Source organism: Opisthocomus hoazin, chromosome 10 (assembly GCF_030867145.1).
Source record: "Opisthocomus hoazin isolate bOpiHoa1 chromosome 10, bOpiHoa1.hap1, whole genome shotgun sequence".
Taxonomy (NCBI): domain Eukaryota; kingdom Metazoa; phylum Chordata; class Aves; order Opisthocomiformes; family Opisthocomidae; genus Opisthocomus; species Opisthocomus hoazin.
This window is the reverse complement of record NC_134423.1, coordinates 18,259,683-18,272,934: the sequence shown is the minus strand read 5'-3', so window position 1 is coordinate 18,272,934 and position 13,252 is coordinate 18,259,683. Positions and strand designations below refer to the sequence as shown.

At 34.7% G+C, this 13,252-nt stretch overlaps 1 protein-coding gene across 2 annotated transcripts in view; it reads left to right on the top strand.

Moving 5' to 3' along the window:
* Positions 1 to 13,252, top strand: part of UNC13C (unc-13 homolog C) — a 184,326-nt gene that overhangs the window by 16,592 nt on the left and 154,482 nt on the right. For both annotated transcript variants that reach the window (XM_009940223.2, XM_075431450.1), the window contains exons 2-3: positions 2,522 to 2,544; positions 3,076 to 3,140. In XM_009940223.2, the coding sequence (XP_009938525.2) occupies positions 2,522 to 2,544; positions 3,076 to 3,140 (88 nt within the window). The remainder of the gene's footprint in view (positions 1 to 2,521; positions 2,545 to 3,075; positions 3,141 to 13,252) is intronic.

Sequence of the window (13,252 nt, the reverse complement as noted above, 5' to 3'; positions counted from 1 at the left end):
TCAAACTAATTTTGTCTCTGAAGATGCAGTCATTTGTTACAAAAAAAGAGATGTTTTCAAAATCTCATTTTAGGAAATTTACATCAGTTGTCTGCTTTATGCAATTTCTATTGAGAAAAGAGGCCATTAGACTGGTGCTTTTTTTTTTTTTTAAGTGGCAACTTCAAGGATAAACAGGTTAAACCAAAAAGTTAATACCTTGTTTCTCTGCCTAATTTTTGATTGTTGCTCTCCTTCCTAAATTTCAGCAAAATTAGGTTCCAGTAAAGGAAGTGTAGTGAAATTAGATGAAGCTGACTGAAACACAAGAGAAGTAAAGAAAATTTCATATGTCAGTCTCATGCTCTGAACTACAAATTTCCCTTTATTGTGGAAGACGAGTCTCAACAATTTTATACTTTTAATATAACGTTATAAACAACTGAATTTAACATCTAATTCCTGTGATTCTTTAGGCAGCTGGTAGCAAAGTACCTGCAAACTATTTTAAAATTGCATTTCATGTAAATAATACTGAGATTTATTGTACATCTATAAATGGCCGTATTACAAATGTTGTTATAATTAGATATTCCAGAAAGGTGTAGGTTCCATGAACAGATAATGGTGAGATTTCCTACCTTACAAGTGAAGTTCTGCCTAAAATTTCCCAGTCTGCAAATTTCTCTTTACCTTGTGGACTCTACATATTTTACAAGTTTGAGAATTACTTTAGGCTCAGTCACTCCTACTTAGAGTCCTGTTGGTATAGCCTGTCTTGCCTGTCCTCTCATTCACCTGTCCAGATGCTGCTCCAACACTTCAGTTTTAACTGTTCCTCTTATTTCCTTTACCCCTCATAAAAGCATATCCCATTTTGTTTCTACGGTCAGCCCAGCTTGCAGTCATCTAGATACTTCCGGCTCTGCTCTTTTACCCTGCTTATGAAAATGCTGTAATAATCTTGTAGTGGGAAAGTAGGATCATATGGTCACCCAAATCTTTATATGCTTGTGGAGAAAGAGTAGCCCATTGTGTCTGATGTTGTCAGACAAATATATTTCACGAATAAATTTTAAAAAAAAGGTAAATACTAAACTCAGTTTTATAAATCTACTCAGTCAAATGAGGGTAATGTGACAACTAAAACACTATAGCTTAATTTAGTCCAAAATTAATTTCTGAGGCAAAATAAAAATTCTAGTATTTCTGAAGAGTGGCAAAGTTCTGAAGTGTGAAAACATCAGAATAGTTCGTGTCGCAGCAGAAAAAATATCTTAATGGATTTTTATAAAACATAAAAATTGATAACATGTCCATTTATATTCAGGAGAAGAACTATGAAAAGTATCAATTCACAGCAAGCAGATGTTCTTAGTGCACAGAGATGTGCTTTATTTTTACTCAGTTGTGGAATTTGTATTGGTAATAATTTTATTTAATATCCTGTATAACTCAAAACACAAGTTTTTCCTTGGGACAATAAGTTATACTTCATTCTTTTAGACTTACTCTTTCTAAAAAAATTGTTCATGATAGCTGTGAAAGAAAAGCTATGATCTGTAGTCAAGCATAAGAAAATGACAAATTTTGTGATCTCACAAAGGAGGAGAGACTGTTGCATAGTTTGATTTTCTGTGGATTCAAATTTGGTGTTCTGATATTGCTAATACCGAGTAGCTCAATCCTCTTTAATGTTTTTGAAAAATACAAAATCATATATTATCTGACTGGTAAAATAAGTTTTGAACAACTTGCCTCTGGTGTCTATTCTGTCCATTCTTGTGCATGTGCTTGGCTTTGATCACATATGTAGCCTCTAAAATCACTGGCACAATAAAGCCTTTCAGAGACACACACTAATTGGGAGAAAGGTAAATAAAAACAATTTTAAATGCACTTGTATTTTAAAATAGACAAGACAATAAAATAAGGATAGCTTTTCCTGTCAGCAAATATAGTCTGTCTGATAGTAAATGTGTATACATCACATTTTTTGCATTAAGCAATTTATAATGACGTGTGTATATATATATCATATCTTTGACAATTTTTCTTCTGTTGGCATTTGGGGGGTAATTTCTGTCATGTGAATAGCTATGATAGAGCAGAATAATTCCAGTTCGTGAGATTTTTTTTTAATATCTTTAGTACAAACACTTTCATTTTCCTTTAAAATAGAGTATTATTTTTTTAACACTACAACTGTATTAAATATATATTCATTAACATTAAAATATATTCAAAAACAAAACAAAAAACCTAAAAATCACGTGGAGATGGTATACAGTATATAAATTATATGGTATCCACACAGTTCTGCATAAGTGGCAGTGGTTCTTATCTACTGAAAACATCCTTTTGCTTGTTTAAAATGTAGTGACAGTGATCTTACTGCAATAATACAGCTAAGCACAGGTGTTACTTGGACTTTGCTATACATTAGCAGATTAAAGCAGAGGCAGTTTTTAATAGCATAAGGTATTTTCTCAGAGACTGTTTTGTCTAACCTATATTCCCCTTCTTCCCAATTCTCTTTCAGATAGCGGTTCTGTGGATGAAAAGGTTTAAAATCACGTATTTACTGTAGGGATCATGTATTTTGTTGATGTTTGTTTGTGACTTATTTGATCTGTTTGATTCCTTCATTTTAGTTGTGAAATTTGCATGTTTTTCCCAGCTTTCCACTCTTTTGTTCTCCTCTGAATGTATTGCAAATGTTTTGCATTTATAAACAGTATAAGCCTCGCTGTTGTGCTTATCATAATTGTGAACACAGGGGTCTGCTACTGTCAAACATGATACATGTGATTTTTGCTTCTGATTACCATCTACACTGCGTACACTATAGGGCTTAAAGGACAACAATATTAGGGAAGCAATATCTTATCTTCCCATGGGTTCTTCCAGTGTGCTTCACTAAATGCAGAACGCTACCAAAATGTATTCCAAAGCAATAGTTACTCTAGCTTTGGCCTGGAGCTGACCCTGCTAAACATCTTCATATTAGGTGTTGTATGCTTGACGCAGTTAATTTCTGTCTAGGACTTACGAAGAATAACTGAGTAATTGTATTTGTTTTGGTCTTTATTAAAGGCTCGGATAGTAAATGGAAGTTCCTTGGATACTTCCAAGCTGTATGCAGTCCAGGCATTTAGTGGGTAAGTACTAATGTGACTATGAATTTTGTTGTTTATAACTGCAAACTAGTCTCATAATGTTACAGTATTTTTTCTAAATTTTGTTCTTAGAAGAAACTGAATTATTTTAAAAAATTAAAAGGAGAAGACATACACAATGAAACTGACTATATTCCTTTTAAGTCCTTAATTTTTAAGAAATTAATACAACAGTTCAGTTGCACAGATCAACTGGATGACAAAATCTTTTACCTCTTTATATACGAAATAAATGCCCTTTGAAGCTGTGGTTTGATTTTTGGCTTCATTTTATTTAATGTGTAGTAATATAATAATATGACCCTAATATATGATATCTAAAATGTCAAGGGAAAAAGATGTCCCAGCTGCTGAGACTGAATGTGGCAGAAACCTGTTCATATTGTTTGGTCGTCTCCAGATGGAGTTGTCTTCCATCCAGTTCTAGGGATTCCTTCCTTTGAGAAAAATGTCTTTCTCCTATTTTGAATACCTTTTTATTATTCTGTTTGGAAAGCAAGAAAAATAAAAGCCATTGGTAACATTTATCAGTCATATTAGTTAACTATTTAAAAGGGTTACTGTCCCCTTGCTGCTGCACTGTATAAGCACTGTTTGCTGTGGATATGCTTTGTTACAAAGATACGGTGGTGAAAGCAAATTATTTACTTTATCTTCCATCTTTTCATTTGTACATCTTAAAGGCTATACAACAGAATCTAGACACTAATGTTTTTCTATTTTGATTTATATATTTTGGTTTTTTTCCCTCTAGAAGGTACTGATGATATTAATTTACTTAATATAATTCATATGTGGCAGTGGAAGGTATAGTTAGCGTAACATTTGTACTTACTGCCCAGCCTTAAACAAATTTAAGAGCACTCTCCAGTCTTTCAGTGGCTTAGGTAGTTTCCCTATAGTTTGTCATACCTCGAAGTGTTGTATCTCTTCCAGCTCATAGAAGCTTCGGAGTCACCGTAGAAGTGTAAGGCCGTACATGACATTCTGCAGGATTAGTTGCTGAATGCAACAAGAAATATTTTAAGTATTGTAAGAGATAATTGATGTGATTTTTTTTTTTTATGAACGTGCTCTTTGACATTAGAATAAAATTATAGTATACTTCTCTTGGCTTGCAAACCACACATTGCGTTCACTTTGATCAGTTGCAGTTTTCTCATAAGGTTGAAAAGGTCAGAAGTATCTCAGTACTAAAATGTTTTGCCTTGCATATGGATCAGCACTATTTCTCACTATGCCAAAAAACCTCCTTCTTTGAATGGGATTTTCTAAGTACTCTATCTCTCTACATTTTAAAAACAGAACAATGTAAGCGCTGTGAATTTTTTTCCTGACTTCCAGATGCAAAACATTAGTATTTCTGTTTGGATTATATCATTTGTTGACACGAATCTAGCACATATGAAGCAATTTTGTTTCTCTTGATTAGATTAATGATTTTAATACTTTTTCAGCAATGTATTAGCCACAAAAACATTTACTAAAACTCTCTATGCTCCTGTTCATATTATTCTTCTAATGGAATCATGGAAGGCTTTCGTCAGATCCATTACAACAGTGCTGGAAAATTATGACAATAACATTTTGATTTGATGTGTGATAATTTATATTTTGTGGCTTAGTCGTTAAAAAAATTGATGTATATCAGAACAAGAAGGCTTCTGATATTTGTCTCAAATTCTTTTGGTCATATCTGCAAAGAAGGTATATCCTTCTTTTCTCTTTTGTGCTATGCAGTGTCAATTCATTTTTACTCTAGGCTGTGACAGCCTCAGATTTGAGTAATTTATGATATGAGGCACTGCTAATAGTAATGTATCTCAACACTGTGAAGCAGAAATCTGTCTTAAAAACTGCACAGTAAGATGTGGTCTACTGAAACTAAGAATGACCATACTCTGAGGCATTACTGTGTAAGCCTGGCCCAAAACTTTCGGTTTTGTATATTAAAAAGAAAACGAAAAAAAGCAACTCTTCATACCTTTCAACAACTATTTCTGAGACATTTGGTGTACAGTTTTCAGAACTAGTAAGAGAACAGTATTTAAAATCAAAATGAGTTCAAATTCTTGAAATACAGTGTAGAAATTGACATTCTCGGATACTTTCATAGGTGCTGTTCAGTGCAGAATTGTATATTACATTCAATTCTGTGTTCCTAGAACAATAGGAATTCATTTTTTCTGAAAAATCAGAAATCCGAGACTGAAAATAAAGCTAGTCCAAAACTGTCTTGGATTTATCATCTGTGGTTTTTAATGACCCAATTTTGATCACTGTATGTGGTTGGGCTTTCATTGCTAAGGCTAGAGAATTATTTCTTAACATAACCAAAATCTTAAGGAAAATTTTCGATTTCATATGATTTTTCTCTTTTTTCTTATTTCCCCGTCTTTAAGTAACATACTTCTTGCTCTGTTATTGCTCTATTATCCTTTATTGTTTGCATCCCATATGAGTAAGCTTAAGGAGAGAGCTCATTCTGTCCTATTGCTTGCAACTGCAAAACCAGAAGAGAAACGGTTTAACATCTAATTATTGTATAGTTTAAGAATAGCATTTTGTAAGCAGATTCTATGAGCGTAGGTACTGACAATCAAGTATTTATATCTGTGCATGCAGGAAGCTGCATGTGACCATGCAGTTTTGCTGTATGCACTACTTTCCATAGCCAATTACTTAATTACAGTTTCCTAATAGGTGTAAAACTTAGAAAAGTAGTGTACAAGAGTGTACAGAATTCTATTTTTTTGTGGGTTGCACACAAAAAACAATCTCATAGATGTAAGGAGACCTTTTGCTGCTGACAAGGACTATACAGACAGAAGTTGCTTGTTTTAAGCCCTCTTTTCCATTCACAGGTGAATGAATTCAAATATTGAATCCTCTGAGGATAGGCTATGTCAATCCCTTGACAGACATCTTGTAACCACTGCATAGAGCTATTTCAAATGTCTAACAGTAGCTCAATACTAGCTCATGTTTTTAGATTAAACCTTACTTCTTTTGCTGACCAAGTTTAGACTGGGCCCCTACTCCCTTTGCGATCTGCAATATCTTCGTGTAAGCCTTGACTTCACTAGGCCTCCCTGAAAACAGTGGTACAATTGTCATTTATCTTCTCATTCAGCTGAAGAACCCTGGCGTCTCAAAGACTGTTGTGGCTCTGTTTTTATTGTACTTTCCACTCTACTGCATGCAAAAATTAATCCTAAATTCTAGAATCCTTCAGACTCTTCACTGCCTCCTAACTGGCTGCAGCCTTAGGTGTAACTCCATTTTGCTCTTACTCTCCCCAAAAAGCGTTGCCATTTAAAGCGAGGGGAGATTCTTTCCCTCAGAACACTTGATACCTTGCTTTATCTGTATAGAAATACTTCACCTTGCTTTATCTGTATAGAAATACTTCAGTTGCCTCTTTTCTGCCTTACTCTTCCCTCTCGCTCATAGCACAATGCTACGAACCCACCTCACATGTGCCAGCACATCCCAGGTCCATGGCACAAACTGCAGCTCTTCATTCTGTGCAATGATCTCCACTTGGCTGCATGAAATGAGAGAAAAGCCAGCATGAGAAAGAAAAGGCAAAGACCAAATACAGTTTTCCTGGCGCTTATCATGCTACTTCTCTGTTAAAAGACAAAAGCTCCATCTTTCCTGTTCTTTCCATGCCAGTATCAAAAGGTATCATCTTCATTTAATTTTTTGTCTCCATTTTATTGAATAAGAGATGCTTTATAATTCATCCTTTCAGTATTTTTGAAAAGTACAAGGAAGTCAGCTGCGTTTTTCATCACATATATGAATCTAGGGTGGAGTACTGTTTTACTTTTTCTAGAGACTTGCATTGTAATAATTCACTGCTTGTCAGTGATGTCAGAGACTAATAATTTTACCACATGGCCTAATCCACTCTGAAATTCGCTAATGGTACACAGATGGTGCTGCATGCCGCTGATTACTCCTTTCCTTCAGTGGTAAAAAAATTTATTTTTCTTGGATTCTCCAACAAATTCAAACAGGTGAGTGTTACACAGACTGTCTTCAGAAGCATACAAAAGATAGTCAACACTACAGGTTTTTTCTTGCCTTGAATGATAACTTGTGTGCCTTCAACTGCACCATGTTCTCTGTCAAGATGTTGCTGGGTTGTTTTTGTGAGGTGGGAAGTGGAGTAGAGATTTTAATGTATAACCTACATGACATAAACAGTTTGTCTATGGCTGTAGTGTTTAACATTCCAAAGACTATACACAAAGAATAATATTTCACTGTCCATACAGCATTGTCCAATTTGTTAGTTGTGGTAGTGTAGCTATTCTCCTGTTTTTCAACAAAATTTGATCTCACAATCCAGATCAGTGTATTAATCTTTACTTCCAGCTGATAGCCGACAATCTTTGCGTATTTACAGTCATCTTAAATGTTATTAGAAGGATCAAATTTGTTCTTGTATAGAGAATTTGTGCATAGGAGAATTTCTGGTTCGTATCCCCAAGGTGGGTCTGTTTCAGTACAGATGCAAGAAAAAGTACTAAATATGAAGTCGTCCGAGAATAACATTGAAATGTGTGTTTTCAGCGCACATATGTGTTAGTAGAACTATATTTTCCCACTGGATCTCCCAGTGGATTTTCCTACTCTCCACTTAAATCTGAAAGGTATCTTCCCAGGCAGGAGTACATTTATTATTTATCTGTCTGTGAGATATGAGAGTTTGGTGGGTCAGCCTTTCTGTATCTGTAGTGGATATTGTTCTGCTTATTGTGCACCAGTCTCCTTTTGTGCTATTACCTTTTAGTGTGGTCTGTGTACTTGAAAAGATTTTTTGTTCTAATTATTTATTTAATTTCTTTCCTTTACATAGTGCTTCTAACTAAATATTTATACTGGGGGAAAAAAACCTTAATTAACAGCATTTTAAAAAATTTTAAAAAGACTATAAAATGCTATACCTGCTTTGCTACCAGGACTAACATGGAATTAACTTGCCTACAGACCCCCCAGTTGCTTCCTCCCCACCTCTCAATATATGTGGGAGTCCAGTGGCTGTTACCTTTATCCTTCGGTATGTGCCTGTATCCACAGACTACCAGTCTTCAGCCTAAGTGGTAGTTATCAGAATTTCTGATGTAGACCTTCTTTAGCATATTACCTTGCTTATGCACTTTCCCTCTGCCTTCCCACCAAACCTCTAACATAGATATACAGGCTCATATCTGCTCCAAGCTCCTTCATTCCGGATTTTCATACTATTAGCTCTTCCCAAGTTTAAAAATATGGTCTTTGTTGTTGTTGTGGTTCTTTTCATTTAAACCCTACCCCTCAAACAATCCTGATATCTCAGACCACTGCAAGGCCAGCACTACCACCTCCAGCCAAATCTGCTTTCCCCTGTTTCCCTTTAATCTTCAAAAAGAAAGGAAGAGTCATTGTTTATCTCAAATCATGCAGAGAGGCAGCTGTTGGACACAGATGAGTTGAAAGCTTGATAAAAGGTTCACAAGTCCTTTAAAAAGTGAGTATTCATGTAGCCTTAGTGGAGTATAAGTAGAGAACAATTCTGGAAAATGAAAGCATTGCTGTAGTTGTGGAAAGAATTTTTTTTCCCTCAAAAAAAAAAAAAGTGAATTTGAGGTTTTAGTGGAGTGTTGGATGTTTGAGCTTGGTTGTTTTGCTAGTTGATAGATTTTTTTTTTTTTTTTTTCTTGTTGAGAACTGTTTTGCCTGTAACTAAGCTTAATCATAGCATCACATCAGGAATACAAGGAGAGCAATTAATGATGCTCCAGCATCCACATAAGGTAGTGGAGAAGTTGAAGACAAAAGTATAGTTTTTCTTCTAGGAAGATAATTCGAGAACATGTTCATTCATGTCAAAATACAGAACACTTAACTACTAAACAATACAAACATCAGTGTCCTGCAGGTAAAGCAACTGCTTCAGACAATTACTTGGATTCTAGTTGATTATTGCCATAAGGAACACATTCATTTCTCATGCAGAAAACAGGATTTATTATCATTTCTCTTACAGAGAAGAGCGCCCCTTTATGATGAAAGCAACTTGAAATGTCTTGCCTTGTGGTTTCTTCCTTTATCATTTCTAAGCTGATCTGTTAAAATACCTACTGGTAATCAAAATCAGAAGTGGGTTTTGAAGCATACTAACCTAGAATTACTGGTAAACTTGTGGATGCCAAGTGTAAACTATATAAAGAGATTCTTGGAATATAGCTAACTAGAAACACTCTAGACACCAGACTATATCGAGCAGTTCTTCCACAGTTGTCTTATTTCTCTACAGAATATGTATTCTATCAGTGTTACTGAAGTGAGAGAGTGCTCTCAGATACTAATTTATTCCTCATTTTTTACTATTGAAATGTTAGCTAATAACTAGTCTTAGCGCAGCTTCAAGTTTTCCCCAGTTGATGTATCTACTTGGAAGCTCACTTGTTTCAGCAAAGATTTTAATATATGTGTTATTCATATTTTAAGATAGTTAAGGACTAGAAGTAACATGTTTGGGGCTTGTTTCTTTCTTTTCGGTAATGCCTCTACAGAAATCAGTAATATATGATATTCGTGTGTGTTTTCCTCCTATTTTTTCATTCCAGGTAAGAGTTCTTGTCTAATTCAGCTGGAATTTATTTTTTTCAAGCAGCAAAATTTTTTTTTTCAGCACGGTGTGCGGGTGGATTGCATGACTGTTTTTACATTCCTGATGAAGCATTTTGTACTTCATCGGACAAGATATGAGTAAGGAAATCACATCTCGCTTTCCACCTGGTAAACTGTGATTTCTAGACATTCTTCATTAAAATGACTCAAGATAATAAACAAAAATGTACGTACATTTGATGATGATAAAGGAAAAACATTCTGGAATGATTCAGTGAAGTGCTTGCCCTGATGGAATATGTGTTTGAGGTAGAAGTCACCTACTTTTCTTCAGTATGCAATAGAGCTGCCTTAGATACATGAAGTAGGTAAACCACTTTGTTTACATTGGCATTTTGTCCCGGTTACAGCAACTAAAGACCAACAAGATGCTTCAGTGGAATTAGTATAAACTCCCAGTACAATGAAGTTTAAAATACAATGTAACAAGTACAGCTATGAAGCAAGCAATCATCTTTTCTATAGTAGGAACTGAAACCAGTAAAGGCATTAGTAGTCCTTAGAGTCTCAAATTTTTTCTATGATCTTTACTAAGCACTGACTAAATGCTGCGCAAAGAAGAGGCAGGAAGTATTACTGTCTTATATGAGTTCATCTGGTCATTGAGTCATTGCACAAAAGAGAGGAGACAGCTTCCTTTATAAGCTTCAGTTTCAAAATTGCAGTTCTTCCCGCAAGTCTGGTTAGTTTCTTTAGTCTCTTAAAAATATTCCAGTGAATAAGAATATACGCATAAGAACTCTCTTACATTGCCATACTTCAGCAATTAAAAAAGTTGCAGACAAGTTGCAGAATCAGTTGGTAGAACACTTAAACTTCTTGATAGTAGCTACAGTACTGCCCTAGTATTGTCACAAGAGATGGTGAAACTTATTTAAAACCAAAATATTTCACATAATTAATATTTTGCAGATGATAATTGGAGTTTTAGTAATACTTTTTTTAAAATAATCAAATGGGCTTTTCTTGAGCATATATAATTCTTAAGCAAAATATTCGTGATGTACAGATACACAGAGAGAAGAAAGCAGATCTAGATATTTCTGCTAAGCTGAACTTGAAATCATAATGAGAAGATTGCAGGGGGAAGTATTGAATAGAAAACTAAGCTGTTTAAACAGTGTGAGTTATTGCAAATTACTGACTGAGCATAAATTGCACCACTAATGTAATAATAAAATATCTTTATATCAAATACTCGGATGTCTTGATTCTGTCATTCTTGTTGTTCCTTCAAAAGCCGTATCATCCTTTTCTTTCCTTGGTAACATTCTTAATTCAGACATACATTTTTTTTCTCCCAGAAAAAGACTATTAGTCATTCTTGAATTTGGATTTTTTTTCCTTGCTATATGCTACTCCTTAGTGATCAGTAATAAAGAGTCCAGAAAGAACCTTGATTTTAGTCATATTTTGTGTTACAGAGCAGAATAATAGATCGAAGTGATTTTACAGACATTGCTTGTCAGAAGTAGCTCTTTGTGGCATAAGAATGCGTTATACGCATTTTATTCCCTGATGATGGAACTGCTCCTAAGTAACAAAGAGCCCTGAGAATCCGTATTCCTGAGTTTATCTGTGAGTCTCTGTACAATTACTTTCACAACCTCAGAAATGTTATTTTATTTCTATCATGCTTTTACTGAGATTTGTAGATATGTCTGGAAGTTGCAACTTGGGTCTACCTTGATCTTTATGTTCTTGAAAAGAAAAGTCTAATATCAAAACCCTCCACTGTTTATGTGAAAATACAAAGGAAAAACATAAACACCCTATGAATCCATTTCACTTTCTTACAGAATGGTGCAGGTGCCTCAGAAAAAGGTATGGGAGAAACAGATTATCTCCTAAATTTGTAGAATAAGGTAGAATATTCCTTGACAAGTGGTAATGTTCTTAAGGGTTAAAGTACCCTGTTCTATACTCTCGGTAAGTGCTTTACCCACTCAACTAAGATATGAAAGGGATTACTGCTTTTTTCTGTTGTACCTAGAAGGAAGTCTACAAACAGAAACAGAAGGATGCCTTTGAGGATTTTAATATGGCCAACAGGCAGTTTGGGAATTTTCTGTGTCAATATGGACTTCATGCATTAGAAGAATTAGATTAAAATCCTGAAGATTGTACTTCTAGAAAAATCATCCAAATTACACAAATGGATTTGAACTAGACCCTTATCTCTCCTTGTATATCTGTCAAACTTCAGCAATAACTTGAAGTTAGAACTGCTTACTTCTTGCTTTGCTTTTCAAGAATTCCTGTTTGAAATTTTATAAGTCAAGAATGATGTGTCTAGATTTGCTCCGAGAGGTTCGAGACTCTTCTCACCTGCTTACTAGCTGCTGCCAAGTCCCATTAAAGTTGTCCTCTTCATTTTCAAGTTTTTGTTCTTTCTCATTTCACATTTGCGGTCTCTTTTGCGGTTTTCTCTACTTCTTTCATTTCATCCTTCTTCTTAACTTTCAGATGAAGTGTTGTCATCCACACCCATAAGGAACTCGCAACCTCCCAGATTCAAAGTCTTTTCTGCACTTTTCATATTGACTGAACTCTCCTTGTTTTATGTTTAGCTGTCTTAAGAAAGACTTTCTGATCCAGTGTGTGGTGCAGAAATACATTGTCTTGACTGTCATTGAAGAAGTTTTATTTTGGATGCTATCCAGACTCAAACACATATAGGCTGGGAACAGTCATTTATATATTCCTGTGGATGTATTTCTAAATCCATATGATATCACATCTGCAGAAATTATTAATCAGACGTGGAAATGTAGTAAAGTTGTTTGGTGTGATTCTATGATGATACAGCATTCTGAAAGTTCACAGCTACATAAATATCTGGATTTTTTTTTTTTTTGCAAGACACAGTCGCACCATCTCCATTAGGGTGTCACTGATGTTTCAATTTTGCTTTTACTTTGTTATCTCTTTCTGCTTCAGGAGGTTTATATTCTTATTTTGATTAGACACTGTGTTCTTATGATAATGACAACCACAGAGATGTATGTTGTCAAAGGTAAACTAAGTGTAACATGTTTTTACTTCATCTCGTTCTAGGAAGGTCTCCATCCTGTTTTTGCAAGTGAATTTGTCTTGTAGAGCTTCCTATCTCCACCTTATAAATTCTTACAAGCTTTATGCAAATTGGTAGTTTTTCTTTCCCTTGTTGCTCTCTTTTCATTATGGTCATGTTGATATTAAGAAAACCATTTACATAGACTTCAAGGATAGTAGAGGGAATTCAAAATGAATATTTGGTTTTATGGTATTGCAACAATTTTGCCAAGGGAGTATTAATTTTGAGAAGGATGTTCAGATTTTTGTCTTCCCTGTAAATATTGAGACCAAATTTTCCTTCTAGACAATTTTTGCAGCAATGTGAATACTCTGTCTTCATTAACGTTACT